General features: G+C 41.6%; 1 protein-coding gene across 15 annotated transcripts in view; it reads left to right on the top strand.

Annotated features, from left to right (window-relative positions):
• The window catches only part of cacna1g (calcium channel, voltage-dependent, T type, alpha 1G subunit), a 271,449-nt gene that overhangs the window by 132,594 nt on the left and 117,036 nt on the right, over nucleotides 1–21,819 (top strand). For all 15 annotated transcript variants that reach the window (XM_032573632.1, XM_032573624.1, XM_032573631.1 and 12 more), the window contains one exon: nucleotides 5,587–5,684. In XM_032573632.1, coding sequence (XP_032429523.1) covers nucleotides 5,587–5,684 — 98 coding nt within the window. The remainder of the gene's footprint in view (nucleotides 1–5,586; nucleotides 5,685–21,819) is intronic.

The following is a 21,819-nucleotide window of genomic DNA, read 5'->3' as shown; positions in this document are numbered from 1 at the left end:
TGTATGCAAATGTTGGCTTTTGGTAGAGTGACAACAAAACAGTTTTAAATGAAATGCTGCTTCCTACCAAGGCGTTGGTTTCAGCATGTTTCATGTTTCCACAAGGGCATCTTTGGAAATAAGTAGTGAAATAAGTAAATGGTGATAAATGACAGTTGATGTTGTTCTATTAGCTAGCTGTCAGACTCATGCAGAGATTAATTTGCGTTGTCTTTCAGTTGCTGGTGACCTTCGTATTACAACTCTATTAATCTCTCCTCTCCTTTTCAGCCTTGCATGGTCTTCATTAACTCCTTCAAGGCTGCTCTTAAGCCACCAAGAGCTAATGAGAACAAGATGACATTTTTGCAGCATAATTGAAGAGAAAAACAACCTGATTATATATCAGGCTATTTGTAAATGCAACGAGAGAGAAAAAAAAGAAGAGAGTGCAGTGGTGTCTGTGTTTGGATTCAACACAGTTAGCTATTGGACACAGCTACAGCCATCCGCTCCTGTTTTCCTGTCTGTCATATATGGGAATGAAGCCTGCTTAACATTATCACAGTGGAAGAAGCTTGGAAGAAGACAGATGCCTGCACTGGTGGAGTGGGCCACCGGATGGAAAGACCTTCAGACACCGGCCAAGAGGTAGACAGATAAAGGGTTAGGTGAGGACAAACTGAGTTTAACATTCCACGCTGTCCCACATTCCCAAGCTGCCTCGCATGCTTTTCTATTTTAGGTGTATCTGAGTCCCATTATGGCAAGTGTTTAATGCTTCCAAGCTTTAGTTGCCTTTGTTTTTGATGGAGTTGCTGCAGAACCAGATATATGCCACTCCTAATGTGGCGAGCTTCTTTAGTATAACAGTGAATCAATTTAGGATTATATGTTAATTAGTGGTTTATTAGATTAAAGGTAGTTCAAATTAAAGAGCCAGTAATGTCTGCTTCTAGCTCATCCTCCATCCAGAAAAGGGCAGCAGTGGTCATCCTTAAGTGGAGCCAGTTGATACAGGAATACAGGGGCCATACCAGAACAGGAAAGAGAAATGATCCTAACAGAGTCTGATGCAAAATCCACTTTATGCGATTTTGCTTTTAAATGTCAACCCTCTGCAAGCTTCTTAAGTTTCATAATGTTTTTGTTGTTGTTGTTATTTTAAGTCCAGGGTATTATGAAAAATGTATTCTTATGCTTCACGGAAAGACGGTCCACCCTCACCATACAAGAGAAAACTCAGATTTTAAGAAAATGGCCACTGGTGAGATATGGATATATTTATGCCTACGTGTAAAGTTTTAACTAGAGAAAAATCTACAATACAATTTGTTCTCAATTCTCCTTGAAATTTTTTCAAGTTGTTCGACACAATCATTTGGCCTTAGAAAAAAAAACAAAACTGTTCATCAGCTTTAAGTGTCAAAAAATTTGCATGATTCTCATTGATGTTGATGAGTGTAAACTTTCAACAACCAAAGCAGGTAAACTACTTGTGATATTGTGGTGGAAAAACAAATTTATTTCCATCAAACGGGTCAGATGAGCCGTTTTACAGAGGTCTGTGCTTACGTACCTTAGTTCATCCCTCGTTCTCATTACATTCTTCAGCAATTTTGCCCTTCTCTGGATCTCGCCATAAAACAAATGCATCTTCATCATATTATTTGTGGGTGTAGACCTATAAAAAAAGAACATCTTTTGTCCCTTCCCTGGCATAGCAGCGTTTCAGATTCTCCTCACGTAGACTCTCTACGAAGTCGGGCTTTTCCCGTCTTCCCTGACCTCTCATTGTCTGTCAGCATGCGCTGCCCGTCCTTAAAATAACACAATCAAATCCAGCTTCTACTTAAAATTGGAATAAAAGCAAAAATGAATGCACGATTTCCCTGTTGTCTTTCCAGTTACTTCGATACACTCCATTTCTCCGCAGCTGTTCCTCCCCTCTGGTTTAGGTTGGGTGGGTCAGACTCGTCTCGGCACACCAAACATCATCTGGCTCTCATCAAGGCAAGCGTGTGTTTTCGCAAAGACTATTTTACGACAGACATCATTCATCATCCACTTTTAAGTTTATGCAACTGTGTCTGATGAGGAATTACCTTAATATTTCTGTAATATTGCCCTTGGGGATTTGTAGCTTGTCTGTGGCTCTCAATGTATTTCCTATAAGTATTAGGATAATGTTGCTGTCACTTGGGGACTACTAACCGGTGCGCAACGCCATAAACTGATTAGGGGGAACACTTTGACCACTGACGGTGGGGATGAAAATGATTTGTTTTGTCATGGCAGCTGTTAGTGGTTGAGATATGCTAGGCAGCAAATCAAACGTGCGTTCTCAAAGTTTATGAGAGATTGTAAAAATTAAAAAGTATTTGACAAGAGCGCACATTTTTTAGGCTGGACGACTTGGTCAGAGGGTCGACGAAAACCCAGCTCTTGTTTTGGCGTTCCAAGGTCGTCGTACAAAAGAACGAGGAGTTATGAACCGGCGACAGGATCCCGAGCAGCAAATGGCAGATTGACATACGTGGTGAGCAGTTGATGGCCTTTTTGTCTCAATCCAACAAAGGAGCTACTGTTGCAAATATAACAGTGATTCTGACAGAAATGTGTCAAAAAATATTCAGTACATCTGTGTTTGTGTATGGGGCAGAATACACTCATGCAGACCAGACGGGGTCCCCAATGAAATGCGTTACGCTTGGTAGGTAGTGGTAATCTTTTGTCTGATATGTGCATCGTGTATCCACTGTATTGTCCCAATCAATTGTAGTTTAGTTAGGGTTTTCTATTAGGAATATACTTCCTATATAGATTCTTCTTCTGCTACTTGTTGAATTCAGGTTGATATTATCTGGAGTGACATCATCTGTTTAAGATAAGAATTGCACTGAGTCCCTGAAGTGAAATACACTTCAACAGAACTTCCTTGACCTCTCAAGACATCTTGTAAGCAAAGATATGCCCAAATGAATCTTGCCAAAATATGTCCCATGGCCTACAAACCACGGTTGTATTGGTGTCGTGTGAACATTAATAAGGAAAAATAATACAAAGGGTATATATTGGGGGGGAAAAAAAATCTACCAGGAATGTGCTAAAATATTTCAAATGGCAACTTGAGGGCACCAGGTGGACAAAAACAACTTTTGAGAACCTGGTGAAGATTAAAAGGAATAGACTAACCAGCTGTCTGCAGTCCGAGCCAGCACACTATAAATCCACACCACTTCCCATCATCTTCCCAGATACATAATTTTAGAAATCCCCCAAAATTCAAATTAATTCCAGACAAAGAGTTCGATCAGCCTTCTTTTTCAGCCTGACTGCAGCTTGCGTTTTTTTTATTTCAGATTGTTTTCCTGTTTCTAAGCTGCTACTAAATTGGAGCCATAAGTACCATAGCTAATATGGTCAGGGAATGATTTTTTTTTTTCTCTTGTTTATTTTCAATAATGATGGTTCAATCCAAATCTAAAAGAGATTATTTATCTGAGTCAGAATTTCATGGCTATGTTTGTTCACACAAACAAGGAATTTGACTTCGGTTTCACTTTGCCCTCAATGGACAGACATTTTAGATAAAGATATACATTTGGTCAGAAAAAAGTGCCGGTTTTGCAAATGGCACTTTACAGCACCAACCTCAAGTTAAAGGTCTAAACAGTTTGAATCCAGAATGTGTGGGGTCTGCAGACATGCCTCTTTTCCTGACCCTCGATCTGTACAAGTCCTGGATTAAGGCCCAGAAGAGGCTTCCTGGGTCAGACTAATAACAGCGGTGTCCACTTCAGAAGTCTGCTGAGGTGCGGTCATTCATGCAAAGAGAAGGAGAGTGGGGATAGGAAACACCCCTGGGGGGCACCGGTGCTATTAAAAACATCGAATAGAGATTGTGGCAAGGCTTGGCGGAAAGTTTACAGACTAATTCCATTTAATGTGACGGAGTTTGATCTGTTTTGTAAAGAAGAATGGGCAACATTCCCGTCTCTAGACATGTATAGCTGGTGGGGACATGCCTAAAAAGACTATTAGCTTGGATAAATGTGGATCTTCAAAGTAGTCTTTGAGTCTTTGGACTGAAGCTAGAGGGATTGAGTCCAAAGGCATGCCACATGTTTAAGATTCTTTTGTTTTACAAACATGCAAAGGGCTATTGATATTGTATGCTTGCTTCTGTAAGACCTCACCTTCCTCTTACAGTGTTACCCCAATTGTCTTCTACTTTGTTGTTCTGCCCCATAGTTGCTGTTTTAGTCGAGAGATGTACAGATATTTCCAGAGATAGTTATACTCTCTCTGACTTTCAAGTTGACTTTGACATGTAACAGATTTTGCTGAGGTATCCTTTTGCCATTCGTTTAACAGCCCACGAGTGACCTTTTTTCTGCCTTGCAGCATGTCTTAAAAGTGAAAGGTGGAGCCTAAATATCCATGAGCGCCAAAGCAGAGCATCACGCAGCTGCTGAAGGGATTTGCCGATATCTTGAGACTGGCGGAAACCGTTATTGCAACCTTGTTTCTGTCTGCTGCTCTTGGTCGGTCCTCTTTGGTAACCGTTTATCCATTTACCTTCATTCTGTGGCCTGGAAGCCATCTGTTGGCTGCGGCTGTGTTTTCACATACTCACTTTGTGTGTGTGATTGCGGGGGTGGGTGTGTGTGGGTGTGTTCGCGAACGAGAGGGGGTGTTCCTTCCTCCTTATTCCGGTGCTTTGCCGTAGCGATCCAGACAGGCATGCACCGGGACACCTTAATGTGATAAAGGAGAACGCGCTCATTCATAGGTTTATTAAGGGAGTTTCTTGCACTCCAGGTGACACAAACACGCACACGCTCACGTACAGCGTCCAACATGTGTTGCGAATTTGTCAGACAGACTTGGAGTCAGCGCGAGAAGGGAATTCCTTCATCTGCACGCTCCTTCCAGCTGCACATGTGCTCAGCAGCTGCTCCGCACACACACACAAACACACACACAAGCAGAGAGAGGCGCTGTGCAAAGCGAGGACGATAAACAGCAATCACAAATAAGACATCCCACAGTTTCCCTTTCAGAGCGGTGTCCTCCTGACCTCCCATCACACTCTGGAAGAAAAAAAAAGCCACCGCAGAGGCCACCGAGAGCGCGGCGATTTGAGGCAGCTCCGCTTGGACACCGCGTCTTCCGAGTCAGAGGCATCTCTCCCAGTCTGCTCTCGATGTCTCAAAGGAGACGCACATGTGCCGGTCGCGCCTTTTGAAGATCAACCGCGCGAGGATGCGTGCGAACGCGCGCTCCGCCCGCCGCACAAATATCGCATGCTTGCCATGCTTGCGTGTGCTAGCACGGACAGAGTGATGTTTCTCAATTGTTACGCTCTCGCAGTCGTAGACTTCATTGCTTTGGTGTAAACTTGCACCGTTTGCCAGAACATATGCACAGCAGCCATTTCATAAATCCAAGAATGTAGAAGTCGTTGGGAATATTAAAAGATTAATTAGTTGCTGGAGAGTTTGGTGCATGAGCTTCAGCAACATTTGGCTTGTAGATGCTGCATTGACACATGTTTTCTGTTCTCTCTCTGTCTCTTTCTCTTCTTTTTTTTTTGTTCCCCAGGATGTTGGAGTACTCACTCAACCTGCAAAATGTTAGCTTTTCAGCTGTGAGGACGGTGCGTGTGCTGAGACCCCTGAGAGCCATCAACCGGGTGCCAAGTGAGTGCAGTTTTCTCACCCTTCTAACACAACCCCTCACCCTGACTCTGGGGATTGGAATAATTTGCCCTCCAATAACCCAAGAACTTTATTATTCTCTGGAAATAGAAACCTTTATGGTTTAAAAGCATTGCGGTCTGCTCCAGGTAAAGTGCTATTGGTTGCAGACGAGGGACACCCAAATTAATTTGGTTACGTGTGGTGTCCTGATATTAAAAACTTTGCACGTATCCATTTTGACCTAAGACTCGAACTTTTTCAAAAGTGAATCTACAGTAGATATTTATGTCTATATTTGCCTAAGTAAGCGTCTTAAATAAGACACTTCTGGTGTTGCCTTACCATTAAGAGGGCGACTGTGGCTCTGTGGGTAGATTAGGCCTCTTGTGATTGGAAGGTTGTAGGTCCGATTCCAGCTTCCTTCTGCCAAATGCCAATGTGCCCCTGGGTGCCCAAATTGCCTACCATTTGGTGTATAAATGTGAGTGCAAATGGGGGAATGTGACTCTAGTGTAAAGCGCTTTGAGTTGTCAAAATGATTGATATAAGTTCAGTCCATTTACCATTCAGTCTCTGGTTCAGGGAAGGCATTACCAAAAGAAAATCCAGTTGTTCCTCATGTTAGCATATTCCACAAAATTATCTCAGGTTTATCTTCCAGCAGCTTGTCCATTGCAACCAAAAGAGTGTGATTCATCTCCGACTTGCTAAGGGACAGTTTTCCAAATACTAGTATGTACTGTAGGTCAGACTGTGTTGATATTGAAGTTGTTTCTTGAATCTCCGGTGCACGCTGGCGGTTAAAGGTGGCAGTATTATGTAAATGGGACTTTTTTGAGTTTTACATCATATTATAATCTTATCCCTTCTTCCAAAACTTACCTGGAGTTTTGGTAAGTTGTAATGGTTGTAATCTCCTATTTCAAGCATTCAGCTGGGTAAAATGCATGGTGGGACCTGGCGCCACCTTCGAGGACGATGCTGTTCGTCAGAGCTGCAGTTTCCAAGCTTTTGAGCTTCCACGTTCAGCTCACTCACTCAGCTCCTTCAGACTAGCCAGCAGCAATTAGCAAACACCTGGCGGAACTGCGCATCTGCTGAGCTCGTTATACGAGCCACAGCTCAGTGCAACGCTGGTAAAAACGTTGTCAAAGGATTAATACGGGAGCCATGTTGTGATGACTTCAGAAAGAGGAGGAGTTTTTAAAAGAGTGAGTGCCCCAATTTCAAGGCGTTAAATTACAAAGTCGAATTTCTTTCAAGTCATATTCTATATAAATAGCATCTTTATAACAACCAAAGGTGACAAAGTTATTTTATTGTGCTACAAAATGGCACTTTGTGCCTGCAAAACACCTGGTACCGTCCCCTTAAGCAGAGCATTCCACACTCTTCATCCGGTCCTCCCAAGATAAAACCACCAGGAATTTCTCCGTTTAAATAAAGATCCCAATTATCCCGTTAGCTTCCATCTGGATCACTCCACACGACCTTCAAGAAGCATGTGTTTCTGTACCATGAGGTGTTTAGCCGGTGAACGGGGACGTCATCGCCCTCTTGCACCATCTCGCCCGTCAAGGCAGTCGTAGGGGGTCCGCCGCCCCTCATTAGCCGCGTAAGCACACAGACACTTGGAACGCACGCAGCCATGCACACTGATTTGCTCATTAGGAGTCCAAGCATCCTTCAAACCAATCACAGGGTTAATGGTGGTGTTAAAGTGTGGATGATTTGGTCTGGCGGGGCCCTGTGGGGAGAATGTCAGTACTGTGTTGCTGCTCGGTCCTGTGATTTTCCTTGCCTGATATCTGTCTGCTGCCTGCCTCCCTCCCTGCTTTACCTGCTTTCCCTACACACACACACACACACACACACACACCCCTACAACCTTTATACCTCTTCAGGTCCTGCAGAAAACCTGGCAGAAGTCATCATGACTTTGGGTGGGGATGTTTTCTGCAGAGCTTCAGCTCACTTAGTTAAATCTGATTGTGTGCGGGGTTTTTTTTTGTTTGTTTGTTTTCTTTCTCATTTTCGTTCCTTTGTCCGATTATCTCAGTGGGTAGGAAGCAAGTCTGGGGGGAAAAAAAGGGGCAAATCCGCAGTTTGCCCTTTCAAAGTTCACTGAATACAAGAATAGAATTCGGCCGATTAATTTGTGCAGTCGCTTCAAAGGTGCTGGAATTTGCAGTCGGGACCCCCCCCCCCCCCCCCCCCCCCCCCCCCGTGTTTCACAGATCAACAGTTGGTTAAAATCAGCACCTGTGAGTCATAGGTCCAAAAAAATAGAAGAGGAAAAAAAACCAAAACACTTTCTTCAAAGAGACCCTGCCTGAACCCGAAGAAATGCTCGTTAGTATTCCATAATTGACATCAAGCTTTTCATTCATGCTTCACAATCACTGGCTCATTCACAGCTCTACACTTAAGCGCCCCTGACATAAAGCGGCTAATCATGTTTGTTGGAGTTTCGCTGATGGGCCGTCATTACCTGAGTCTTTTCATAATAATTTCGCTGATTTGTGTATGTCATCTGCAGCCCTCGACATCGACAAATTAATAATACGAACCATAAAAGCATTGTTACTCCGGTTTTCCATGAGGCTTTGGTCTTTTTTGATAAATCCCAGCAGCCACTTAAAAGGATTTGTTCGAAAATGTTATTTTAAAATCTTAATGGAAAAGTTTATGTGAAATACATTTATAAGGAGCAAAATGAACTTCATGTAAATTTTTTGTTTCTGAAAAAGAAAAAGAAAAGTCTGTTTTATGTCTTTTGTGTGAATGCAGTATGTTGTTATGTATCATGGTCTGGGCCAGTGTTAATGGATTTGTTAAAAGTCCAAATTATTTTAAGACTTCTACAAATCACATAAAAACATGGGTAAAATATTCAAAACACTCGTAGAGAAAGTAACCCTGACACACTTTCCAAACCTTTGGCGATCATATATAAAATGGATTCATAGCTTATGTTGCTGTTTTCTTAAGGATTTTTATATTTGGTTAATAAGTTAAGTTAGTTTTCATGCCATGACAGGAATCAGATTTCAGGTTTCAGTGGTTGTGACTGAATAGTCAGGAGTTAGGAGTAGTTAGGAGCTTAGCAAACCAATGATTGAAAATTGTGACATTATTTAATATTTCTATTACATGATAAGAAGGCGTGTCTGGACCTGTCACGATCACAAATTTTGCTGGATGATAAATTGTTCCAGAAGTTATCGCGATAAACGATAATATTGTTGTTTGAGACCATTTTTGAGTAATATAATGGTAATGGCAAACTAATAATGTGAAAGCACATTCTAAAAGATCAGTAAACTTTAGATTGTAATGAACATTGAACACTGGTACTGGAATAGATTTTTAAATGTACAAAATAAATAAACAGAACAACAAATAAAATTTATTTTGAAGTCTTTGTAAACCAGATTGTCCTTCAAAAAAGGAGCCGGTTGAGACCAAAGCACCAAACTAAAGATTTTACCATCCAGTTTTTGGCATAAAGAGAGAAAAAAAGAGATAAAGGATAAATCATGCCAATGGAAATAATTGAGTTTGTTTTAAGATGCACAGTCGGCAGCACTGTTGCCTTGCAGCAAGAAGGTCCTGGGTTCGATTCCAGGCCCGAGGTCTTTCTGCATGGAGTTTGCATGTTCTCCCTGTGCATGCGTGGGTTCTCTCCGGGTTCTCCGGCTTCCTCCCACAGTCCAAAATCAGTCAGGTTAATTGGTCTTTCTAAATTCTCCCTAGGTGTGAGTGTGTGTGTGCATGGTGGTGTGTCTGTTTCTGTGTTGCCCTGCGACAGACTGGCGACCTGACCAGGGTGAATCCCGCCTCTCACCCAAAATGTTTGCTGGAGATAGACACCAGCACCTCTCCCAACCCCATTAGGGACAAGAGTGTTAGAAAATGGATGGAATGGATGGAGTTTGTTTTAATTTATCTTGCGATTAATTGATTTATTGATTATTGTGATAGGCCTATGCGTGTCAGTTTAACCTGTTTAAGTTTGTGGGTTATTCTTTCTCATTTCTCATATCACATTTTTACAGCTTACCACAATAAATAAAAAATTAAGTAAATTAAATACAGGAGTGAAAAGTTTCCCACTGAATGCATTCAATTTACATTCACAGTGATTGAGCATATGCTTTATTTCCCATATCCAGTACACCATCAAGCTTAATGATGGGCTTTCTCTTTACTAAAAGGACATATTTTAGGGAAAGAAATATGCAAATTCTTTCTGAAAAAACTACAAAGTCTTAGATAACCGATCTTCTAATATAAATATTCAATATACTTCACATGTGATGATACATTAGAATCTACTTAATGTGATTTTTGCCTTGTGGGAATATGATGGACAGTATGAAAAAACTCATACAGACCAAATATTTATTTCCTGAACACTAATACTGTGGTTGAACAGACATGTGGGTCTCAGGTGTGAAGCAGCTGTGCCTGGAACAGGCTGACGGCAGCACTTGCCTCATAAATAGCAATTAGTTTAGTTCAACCAACACCCTAGGATCGGTGTGTAATAGTGTTATTGTCAGAAGGAAAATATATTTCATAGCAATGAGATGGAACACTAATTAAACAGCCTGTCGTAGCTCATAATTATGGGAACATCAAGTCTCCACAGGGGGATCTCTAATTCATCTAAAGAGTCTGGAATTGTCAATTCCAAGTACAAGAACTTCAACGTGATTAATCTGTTCTGGTTTTAGGGAAGAGGAGAAATGGATCTTCATTAATACGACATAGATCGATCCGAAAAGTTGAGCGAAGCTGATATGCAACGCCTGGTGTTCAGAGCCTTTGCACTTTTGGCAATTCTTTTTCACCATATTGGATTTTTACGTGATAGACCAACACGGGAAAGAGCACAGTTGTTAAGTGGAACTAAGGGGATCCAAGAATTCTTAAAGAACGAATCTTAAGAACCAGAAGACAGTGTCATGACATGCTAAATATCCAGGCAGCAGAGGCAATATTTCACAACAGCATGCTAATCCACCTCACTTGCCTCTTTAAATCTCTCTCCAACCATATGGTTAGTAGAAAGTCAGGCAGAGAGACATTGGAGTTGGGGAAATGATACTTGCCCATTAGGTTCAATCGAAGAGTTGATTTGAACTTCCTCCATCTCTCTTTGCTCTTTGGTTCTGTACTGCCACTACGAAGCATCTCTTTCAACTTCTGTGGGATTTGTTGCCACAGTTACGCATCCAAGCAACTGTCCAAAGGTTAAAACGTAAGAGCAAGAAAATCCTTCCAGTCGCACGTCATCTAAAACCAGAGGGAATAACCATCCAGAAAGCAAGGCCTCGACCAAAAACTGATGAAGAAATCAGAAGCAACGTAACAGAGCTACTCCATCATGTTGTCAGCATTGAGCAGAGCAATTTTAGAGCCATGCGTTACACCAGCTAATTCTTCCAGGTTTTGTTACATTGTGCAAGAGTTTGGGGTGCAGTTTGGACAGAAGTTTGTTAGAGAACATTAGAGAACAAACAGCATCATGAAGACAAAGGGAGACAGCAGTCAGGTCAGGGAGAACGTTGTGTAAAGGTTATTGGCAGATATCCTAATTTCATCCATGTTGAACATGTCATGGAGCACGTTTAAGTCCATCATCCAAAACTAAAATGAATACGTAACCTCGTCGAACCTGCTGAGACATAAAATTTGCCTAAACTGACTGACCGTAGTGACTCTGGAGGAGCTGTTTGGATCCACAGCTCAGGCTTTACAGAACAGCGGTCAGACAAAAAGACAGGATACAGAGCAATCCTGAAGGAAGACTGGTTGGAGGCTTAAGTCTTACCGTCCGGCAACAACCTTGAACAGATGGAGTTACGATTGAGTCGTTGGAAGCAAAACCATACGGTCCACTCGAAGCCCAAGCCTAAATCCAAAATGAGAATCTAGTCCAAGAGTTTTACATGTATGTTCACTATTCCTCGTTTAACTAATTGTTTGGTTTTTCAAAGAAGAATGGCCGACAATCTTCCAAAGGATCTTCAGGAGTGAAAGACAGGTTCATAAAATAGTGAGAGGATAGGAATAAATGCATCACACGCTTTCTAGGTGTTCATTCTAAGAAAAACTGAAAACATATTTACTTTAACCTTCCAACTACGCACTACGTTGTATTGATCCATCATGTAAAATCCAAACAGAATGTTTTGCCAGAATGTGAAAATGTTTAAGCGGTAGGAAAAGACTACAAGGCAATGTCCAGAAACTGCTGCACACCTCAGCCAGGTAAATCAGACGGAACGAGGTTCATGGCGTTTGTCACAGGTTAAAAGGAGGCACCGCACCTTTCAGTCTGATGTCTTGCACTTGATTTGAATTTCTTCTCCGTGTTCGACTGCCAGAACCGGAGCGGCTGTGGCTCAGGTGTTAGAGAGCTGTTCAATCAGTCAGAGGTTTAATAGTTCAATTTCAAGACCATCAATCTGGTGAAGTGTCCGTCATTAAGGCATGAACTCCCTGGTTGTTACTAATGTCTAGTTACCGTCTTTCATGGCAGCTGCTTGCAGAGAAGCGGGAACGGTAAGGACTTTGATTTAATCGATCCAGGGTTAAGTGCAGACCGGTTATAATCACTCATTTTATCTGTCCAAACCTGGATCAGAATATCTGCAGACTGTTATAGCGCAGCAGATAATTGAATATTCAGCAAAATCTTTCGCATGTGGATACAAGAACCTAACATGGCACAGATATTCCCAGGGACTTGCTTTTTTGAAAATACAAAAACCACCATTACCCACTGAAAAATTCAAAATGGCTGTCAATGAAATTTTTTTTTTTGCGCTTAAACTGCCAAGATTTATAACTCCAATATAACTTTTTTGATGCCAAATCAAGATCTCGTCATACAAAGTCTCACAATACTGAAGCGTCACAATATTCCTTGTCGTGTTGACAGCGACTGCCGTCGTCATGACTTCATCTGATGAAGTTGATGCCCCAACTACTTTTCAATCATCTGCTTGGCAGCATTTTGGGTTCTCATTAGGAGCGATATCTTTAAACAAAGTGAAAGACGAGACACAAACAACATATGAGCACAGGAAGTTGTTGCCAAAAGACCTAAGAAGCAAAGCTATGACAACCGGTGGCTGGTCATTTACGGTTATGTTGAGCTACATCACAATCACAGCTCACTCTATCAGTAGCAACTGGAAATGGTAAATGTTGTACTTGAGATCGTACATAGCTGAATCACTGTCTTAAGTTTTGAAGGGATAAAAAGAAATCACAAAAAGATAGAAATCAGTTTGTTGAATGTGTGGCAAAATCAATGAAAACACAGAATAAAGACCTTTTGTAGCATGTATTTGAGGTTTTCTTGAAAGTATTAAATCCTCGCTGCCTCGTTCTCGTGAACTCGATATCGCCTCTCAAGCTGTGTGTTTTGGGTGTCGTTACGCTCCTGGATCCAATAAAATAATATTTACCGACAATGTTTTTGATCTTGCTTACTTTTGTCATGTTTGCAAAAAAATTAAATGGGAGCAGTCATTGCCAGTCTGGTGGGCACAACCAACCTATCCACTAATCCCCTAAACAAGAATCTTAGCACCGCTGACTTTAAAATGTTTTTTACTTTTGTTTTGTTTTGTTTTGGTTAATGTTTCTACCTATCCACAGCCCCACACACCTCCTCTGTAACTCTCTCCAGCTCTACATCAGAACAGAAGAGAGAAGCACATCCTGAAACACACACATACTTCCTCACACTTCCCTCAGCGAACACATTGTTCCTGGGCTGGTGTCCATGTTCCTGGACTCCGCCGAAGATTGATGCACTCGCATGGCAGTCCTGCCGGTGAAAGTGACGGACACATTACGCAGGACTACTTTGACCGGCTGCCAACAAACACACCCCCACACGCACACACACCCCAAACAACAAAACTCCCACATCATGTCAGCAGCACATCTCTCACAAACAGTCTGCCACCAGATTGGCCATTACCCTTATGTCCGATGTGGGTCTGCAGGGACCTTGTCCCAGAGCTGTCAATGGTTGTATCAAGGCCAGCTAGTCGGTTTGTGACAGGCCTCTGTGTTTGGTCTTTACATTCAAAGGGAGCAGCTGTCAGGAAAAAATTGCACGTTGTTCTAGGTGAAAGTGAAGATCCATCTCTGCGAGAGCAATTACCCGGCCATGTTGCTCTTGGCGTGACTTGATTTTGTCGAGTACTAGACGATCCAATAAACCGATAATTGCTCCAGTAAGTGTAGGCAAAACGCAGTGCTGTGAAAGACAAAAAGTATTTGCCAGTGTGAAATCTTTTTGTGAGTGTGTTTGTTTGTTTTTTTAGCCATTCAGAGGTGGATTTTTTTTTTTTTTTTGGGTAATCTTTGAATCTTTTTTAACAGTGTTTTGAGCTTAAGTTTGTGAATTTGCAGCTTGGACGTTCTGGTAGAGAGCATATATCACGGTTCTTAATTCTGAAGACTCTACAGCGGCAGTGGGTTTTGACAGAGGCTCTTTTTTCTGAGCCTCTGTCTTACTGTTCAGTCACAAACACTGATGTTAAATTAGGCAAATTTGATCTGTTGTGCTCTAGATGTTCTTCTGGGTTTTTATGTGACTTCCTGGACGGGTTTTTAATTCTTTATTGGGGTCATTTTGAAAAGCTAACCACTTTTGGGAAGGTTTACTGCTGTTGTCACCTTCCTAAAATAATAGTCTTTGTCGTTTTTCTCCAAAAGACAATGGAGATTTGACCATTATTTTAGTAAGGTAACAGTGTAATGTGTCAAAATATGTCAATAACGTTCATTATTTGTCACTTAAGATTTCCTCGCCTTCTGACAGCTTCTGTTGAACTCATTTAATGATCTTAATCTGTCAGTAATGAGGCCGGGGTGTGAGTGTGAATGCGGTTAGTAACATTTATTTCATGAGTCAACAAGGCATATGATTGCATTTTTTACATATATTTACATCTTTTAAGCTCACAGAGCTCTAAAATCTAGCTACTAACATACAAAGATAAAAAAAAAAGTCTTGAGTTTTCAACTTTGCTAAAAAAAAAAACCCATTATTTTTTAACCTCAGGGTTAACTTTAGCATTTAAACGCCTACCATTCTGAATAATTATTTAGAATAATGTTTTGCCACTCTGGAAAAAAAAACAACTTCTAGACAATTTAAATGGCCCCATTTGTTCTCTTCTCTTCTTATTAACGCCTTACCAATGTCAAGGGGTTACCCTCTGGGAAGGTGATGGTAAACATGGGATGTAAAAGTCATTTTTGAACAAGTTGTAGCTGCAAAGAAGCATAATCTTGGCTCATGTTGGAACCAAATATACAAGATATCAAGAGAAAATGGTCAAAAAAATGTAACATTTTGCTGTTCCAGATGATGATGCGACCATGGTACCGCTAACCCTAACCCGCCATCAATCCTGTACTTTAACCTGGCTTTAAAGTACAGGTTGTCAACCACAACCTGTACTTTAAAGCCAAATAACTCAGGCTTGGACAGGTTGGATGCAGAACATCTCTGACAATGAATAGGCAGATGTAAAAAAAACAAACAAAAAAAACTACAAAATTGGCTCTTGATTGTCTAAGGGCTTCTACCAACTCCTTTTTTTTATTATCCCCAACTGTTTGAGAAAAGTAACTTAGCAGACATTCCTATTGACTTTTCTGCAGGTGGTTGATGGAAAACCTCACTTAGAACTTTCATTAGTCACAACAGCGTTTGGCAAGCAGTAGCCATTAAATGGTTGGCTGGCAGGGCATAATCAGATTGACAAATGTGACCATTGTTTCGTGAAGTCAGTATGTCAAGAGAAGATTTGTCTTTAACTTTCCTTCAGTTGAGCAAATGATTTCTGACAAATTGATTGATTGATCGATTGGTTGCTGATTGATGTGACGAGGCCCGTGTTCAACAGGTGATTGCTTCTAGACACAAACACACACACACACTTCTCTGTATGATAGTCATTGTTTGTGTGTCCAACACATATAATATTCTTATTTTGTCCTTTCTGCACACAAATACATCAAATATCTTAGAATCATTTTTTCCTCCTTTACAGTTTCTGGAAATCAAATCTGAAGCTTCCGCTCAAATTTGAATGTTTTTTCTTTTGGTGAATTTAAACGGTTGCTAAAACTGGCTGCTAGGAGGTTACAAAGTTCGTGTTTTGGTTAAGAGAAAATTAGCCATTTTTTTGTATTTTTAAAAAATGTTTTTGCAGTCAAAATCACTGATTTTGTGGTTCTACTTTTTAAATATTTGCAAGAAAGTTTGCAATATTTTTCCCCGTTAAACCAAATGTAACTGGTTATAACAAATCTTCACTCTCTACCAGGTATGTTTACTTCCTCATAACCTCATCCTGCATCCTACGTGGCGACTTCCTGTTACTGAGCTCCAGTGTTTCTTAAAGCGACAGCAGCGGATTACCGAGACTTGAAGATGAACTTTTAGGAAAACAACAAAATGAACATTAAACTTGATTGTAACAATACCCCAACAGTGCCAACAAATGTTAGATTAAGGTAAAGTACAAAAATGTTTGCATTCACCTAAGGATGGAAATGACTGAGGCAGAAAGATCGATATTTTTCTCTGATTTTTTTTTTTTTATTTCCTCTTTGAACAGTTTAGAACAACATACATCTGGTACAACATAGATCTACGCAGTTTACACAAAGTGAAACACAAATACACACCTATAGATACATTCACTGGTTAATCTATCACAAAGCTTTTTAGTGTGGATGGAACATGAAGTTTGTGAAGCGGAGATAAAGAATCCAGATACTTGAAAAGTGTTCCTTTGTTAAATAAAGAGAGCAAGTTAATAATATTCCAAAGGAAAAAACTTTGTGCCACAATGTTTTTAGAAGGACGTTTAAAGAATAAAACAACGGTGGGTTCTGTTTTCAGGTGGGTAAGGTCAGGTGTAGCAATCCGTGACCAGGAAGTGGTGGTGTGAAAGGAGCAACAGCCAAGCCAGCTCCCCGTTACCCATCATCCCCGGCTCCTGAGGATTGTTTACTCCGAGGATTATCTCCTTTCCTTTCCGAAAGACGTTTAGTCATCTCCATCTGGAGCTGCTGACATGAAGGACGTCACCATCTTAATCTGCAAAAAAAAAATAAAAATCTGAGGTGCTGGCTCGCAGCTCATAAACCTCATTAATTTACCGGACCAAAAGAAAAAGAAAAAAAATCACAATCAGCCTGCGCCGGACCCCGGACCTGGACGGGAGAGCAGAGGAAGCAGACCTAATCTGCCTGCTAACAGATGGCTCCCAGATCACACACAGTGGTCCCCCTGCCAGCCCGTGTTGGAACGGAGCGGCCGCCCACGGCGGGGTTGGAGAGGCCGCGCAGGCAGAGGAGGAGATGATTGTTATTGAATATGAAATGTCGATCGCTCGGAATGAGCTCGCCATCCAGGTCGCAGGCAGGTGCCGCCGATCGACTCACTCGTCTGCCCCGCGCGGACGCAGGTTCTCTGGTGTTGCGCAGATGAAAAATTTGTCTCGTGCAGAGCCGTCCAACAAATGACCAATGACCCAGATGCTTTCATTTATAACAACCTCACACACGCACCGGTCGGTCTTCAAACACACATTGTGGCAACACAACTAGTTCACGCACTTGTCCGCCTTGGCAAGCGCTAGCTCTGCTATCTATTTAGAATCGATAAATGATCGTTTTTCTGACGTAGTTCAAGTGCAGGATGTGACCAGGAGGAAGGAGAATAATCCTGGTTCAAACGTCACTGAAAGGATTCTCAGGCAGTTCTCAATAGGTCTGTCACAATAAACAATAAATTGATTAATCGCATGATACATTAAAAGAAACCCAATCATTTTCATTTGCTTGATTTATCGATACCCTCTTTTCACCAAAAACTGGATGAGAAAAGTCTTCAGTCTGGTGCTTTGGTCTCAACAAGTCCCTTTATTAAAAGACAATTTTGTTTACAGAGACTTAATAACTCATTTTATTTTCTTTTATTTAAAATGTCTTCCAGTTCCAGTGTTTAAATGTTCATTAGAATTTTACGTTTATTGATCCTTGAGATTGTGTTCTTGCATTATTATGCCATCATTGCTATTATATTGATTGAAAATGGTCTCAAAATAACAATACTATTGCTTATCATAAGTTCTGAGATGATGTATTGTCCCAGGACTTAGCTTAGAGTATTAGATTCTCTGTCTTTTTCACAGATGTTTCAATAACATTACTTAAGTTATTGCGAGATTCCCCATCTTTATCGAAGAATTCATGCTTTAAATCGAAGACGTTGCCAACAACTAAATGAGAACGATTGGGAGGAAAAACATGATCCGAACACTAACAGCAGAAGGCAAAGTCACATTAATGCTTCTTCAAGTTAGAATAAAATATTTGTCAGACAAAAAGGGAGATTTTTGATGAAGAAGAAATCTACAGAATGTTCACTTTGTCACGTTTAAACCTAAATGTGGCCGTTGCTCGTCTTGTGGGTGCATCCGCTTGAGGGGCTGTCAGTGAGGTATTCCATCCATGTGGCGCAGCTTCCTCTCTGTCTCCCATGAAGCCATTCAGCGTGCGGATGTTAATCCCGGCTCCTGTCATGAACTCGGATGGGGCTTAGTGGCATCTTCCCAGATCGGCAGGCTGCACTCGAAGGCAAGAAGTCAGAAAACTGAAAAGACGCTAAAGAACCGCTGAGGATTTGAGAAGAATCAAACATGAACCATTATCGTCCAATTCTGTTATAATCCGTAACAGCGACCGTCTTTAGAGAGTACCTTAAATACAAGATGTTCAGAGCTTAGACACGGCCGTGGTAAGGAACGCTCAACCCAGACCAACACTTAACAAGACACGAGTTTTCGTGAAAAGTGACACTAGAGGGGCCACAGCGATGGATTAGTAACGGGCACAGAGCTCCACTTCCAGTCAGACGCCACCATGGTGAAGGTAAGATACTGGTATTTTCTGGTATCATTACAGCTGAGTTTATTGGATCTTTTCAGGTTGAAGATGGACTCAAAATCAACCCCCAAACCTTCTTCTGAGTTTTAGAAAACACTTTCTTCAAGCAGTTGTTCAGGAAGAAGTCTGCACTTTTCAAAATGAATCCAAGCTTTCTGCCTGGCTAGCCATTAAAGCTGTTAAAGATGGAAAAACCTGTGACAAGGCTTTTCTTCTTCACTTGACTTGAACCCAACTGAAGGAGAACGCTTTTCTGTCTTTGCTTATTGCCCCTCTGTGCTTCCTATGACTTCTTTGAACTCTTTACTGATACTGAAAGTACTTACCATAACACGGCGGTGTCAAACTCATTTTTGTTTTGTGCCAAATCAAGATCATGAATGCTCTCGAAAGGCCGGCTGTGCCAGAATGCATTGATAAAACCTGTTCATAAACGTTTTAAAATACCAATGAGTTCTTAATATTAAATAGTAATATTGAACATAGTTTCAGTCCCTTCAGGATTTTGTGTTTGTGGCACAATTTATAACTGAAAACGTGACTTTCTCTTACTTGCTGCATAGCTTGTGGACTACAATCTGACATCAATTAAGGCTGAGGCAGCTGATTAGTACAAGTAAGAAAGTTTTTGACAATTTTTAAGAAAAATCTGCAACTGTCTCCCAATTGATAGCACAAAAAAGTGCGGGGATTTGTTGATTTTGCATAAATTTCCACTCTAATTCTCAAGAAACCAATGGGACTGATTAATATAATTTGGCAGATAAAAGCTGTGCGGATGTGATTGATAATATAATATTAAAGCACACTTAGTGTTTAGTCTAGAACCTAGAGGGCCACATAAAAATCTATGGCCTTGAGTTTGACACGTGTGCCTTAAGTCGTCCTCTCTCAATAACGACATTCACAGAAGAGTGTTTTCTGTGACCTGGTAGCAACATACGGGTTCTGCTTTTTCAGATTCAAGCTGATTTTACTCGATTTGTGCACCACTAGTCTAATCAAACTTGTGTCTAACTGAAGAACAGCAACTGGTGACTCATACCGTCGTTTTCAACACTGACTTGCTCATCTTTAATCACATCAGCTTGTCGCCCTTACAGTGCGGCTTTTATTAAGGTTTCCACGGCAGGCTGAAAGAGCCTCTTGGGTTATTGTGTATTCGGTTCAGCCAGTATGTACTAAACCATGTGCCACCGTCTGACATGAGTAGAAGAAACTCCAAAGCGTTGCTCTTCAAACCCGTCGGATGTCATTCAAGAGTCACTGCGGTGGTGTTGTTGTTGTTGTTGTTTTTCCAATGTCGACCGTCCCTCCATCCCAGCTGCGATTCACGCCTTTCGGATCTTTTCCTTTGAGAGAACAAAAAAGGCTTGAAAGGCGCAATCCAAGCATGTGAGCGTTTCCCCTGCCTAAGATTCATGCCATCGCTTATCCTCCTGTCCTTCAGCTGTACTTTTTTAACTTTTTTTTTTTTGCTCCTGTCCTGCCTTCATCTACTCTCCGTCTCCACCGTCACTGCCTCATTTGTTCTCCAGATCTGTGAAAAGTCTGCGAGCTCGTCCTTGTTTATCTTCCCCTGGTCTGACAGCGGAAAGAAGCAAAGGTTTCCTGTGCAGTTTGTTCAGGCATTTAAATTTAAAAGTGACAGAAAAACACCTGGAGTCCCGCGAGGTGTGGTCTGCCACTGCCTGGAGGAAAAAAGTGCTGGAATATGGATCGAGTTTGTGTGTGTTTATGGGAAATCTTTAATGTCTTCGGAAAGATCAGACTAATAGTAAAGCAAAACACCTTTTATCGAACCCTTGCTTGGCTTTCTTTTCTCCCAACAGTCCAAGCAAAAGATCAGAAAACTCTTATCGTCTTCCTTGGTTTCTCTCCTCCTCTGCTGCATCGACTCTCCATCCTTCTCGCTGGTTGCTGTCAGCTCAGGAGACGAGATCTGTTGGCACTCTGGTGGGGGAATGACCTGACCTCCCCAATTAGCCAGAAAACCCCAGATCAGAAAAATGATCCTCATTATTGACGCCTGACTCACTGAGTCGCCGAAGTGGGAGACGGGAGAGAACAGCAGACACCGACAGAGGAGGGAGGGAGGCGACGAGAGATTAAGCGCCGGCATGAAAAGAGAAAATTGAACACGTTTAGCCAAGATGGATAGACAGATAGCAGGATCTGCGCGACGCAGGGACACTGGCAAAGGTAGCAGAGGGACAGTGTAGGCGGGTAGGAAGTGTGAGTGCGTGTTGTCAGAAACTTGAAGGAACACCGTCCAGAGCAGATGGATTCTGGGATGTCATGTACAAGCGGCGAAGAAGCAGATCCGTGCTTGTCGCTTTAAATAATGAGAGCTCCAGAGCATTTCGTGCAGAGCTAACAAATCTCTGAGCTTCATGGTGTTGTGTAGAGTGATGGTCGGGTTTGGGTCATTTCTTGGCTTGTGTGGCACATTTAATAAGCCTGCAGTACATATAGATCAGAGAAAACCAGAGGAGGATGCTGAAAGTTGGGTTTATCTACTTATTCTAGTCTTATTATAGCTTATTATAGTTTAACCTGTTGTAGCAGTTAATCATATTGTAAGAAGTGCCGCGCACAGAACGCGCACACGCCTCCGTCGGAGATAAGATCCTATCAATCAATCATCCCAGATGATTTGCACTCAACTCACCCATCTTGTCGCTTTTTGCGGTTACGACAAGGGATGAGATGGCGCTGGAAGATGTTAAATAAAAACTACAAACAGCAGAAGAAGTTACACTGGTTATTATTATGTTAGCCTAAAAACGAAAGCAGTAAAATTGTTAATAAAGTACAATATGTTGGGTCGGATGGGGCTCGAACATAATGCCTATGGGCTCGGTCCGGGTTGACCTTTTTGGGCTGGATCTAAACTCTAGCGTGCCTAAAGGGCAGGGACTTCTTTGTGTCAATACGTAACTTCTCATGAGAGGAGACAGAAATCACATGAGGGGTACCCCAAGGTTCAAAACTTGGACACATCTTATTTAATATCTACATTCTCCAACTAGCTCAGGTTATAACAAGAAATCAGATTAGTCACCATAACTGCACAGACGACACAGAGCTCTACACTCCGATGTCAACATGACTTGACTCTCATTGGTTGCCC

This window comes from Xiphophorus hellerii, chromosome 10 (assembly GCF_003331165.1).
Source record: "Xiphophorus hellerii strain 12219 chromosome 10, Xiphophorus_hellerii-4.1, whole genome shotgun sequence".
NCBI lineage: Eukaryota > Metazoa > Chordata > Actinopteri > Cyprinodontiformes > Poeciliidae > Xiphophorus > Xiphophorus hellerii.
Note: the sequence above shows the minus strand (reverse complement) of the source record. Positions and strands in the feature narration are given on the sequence as shown.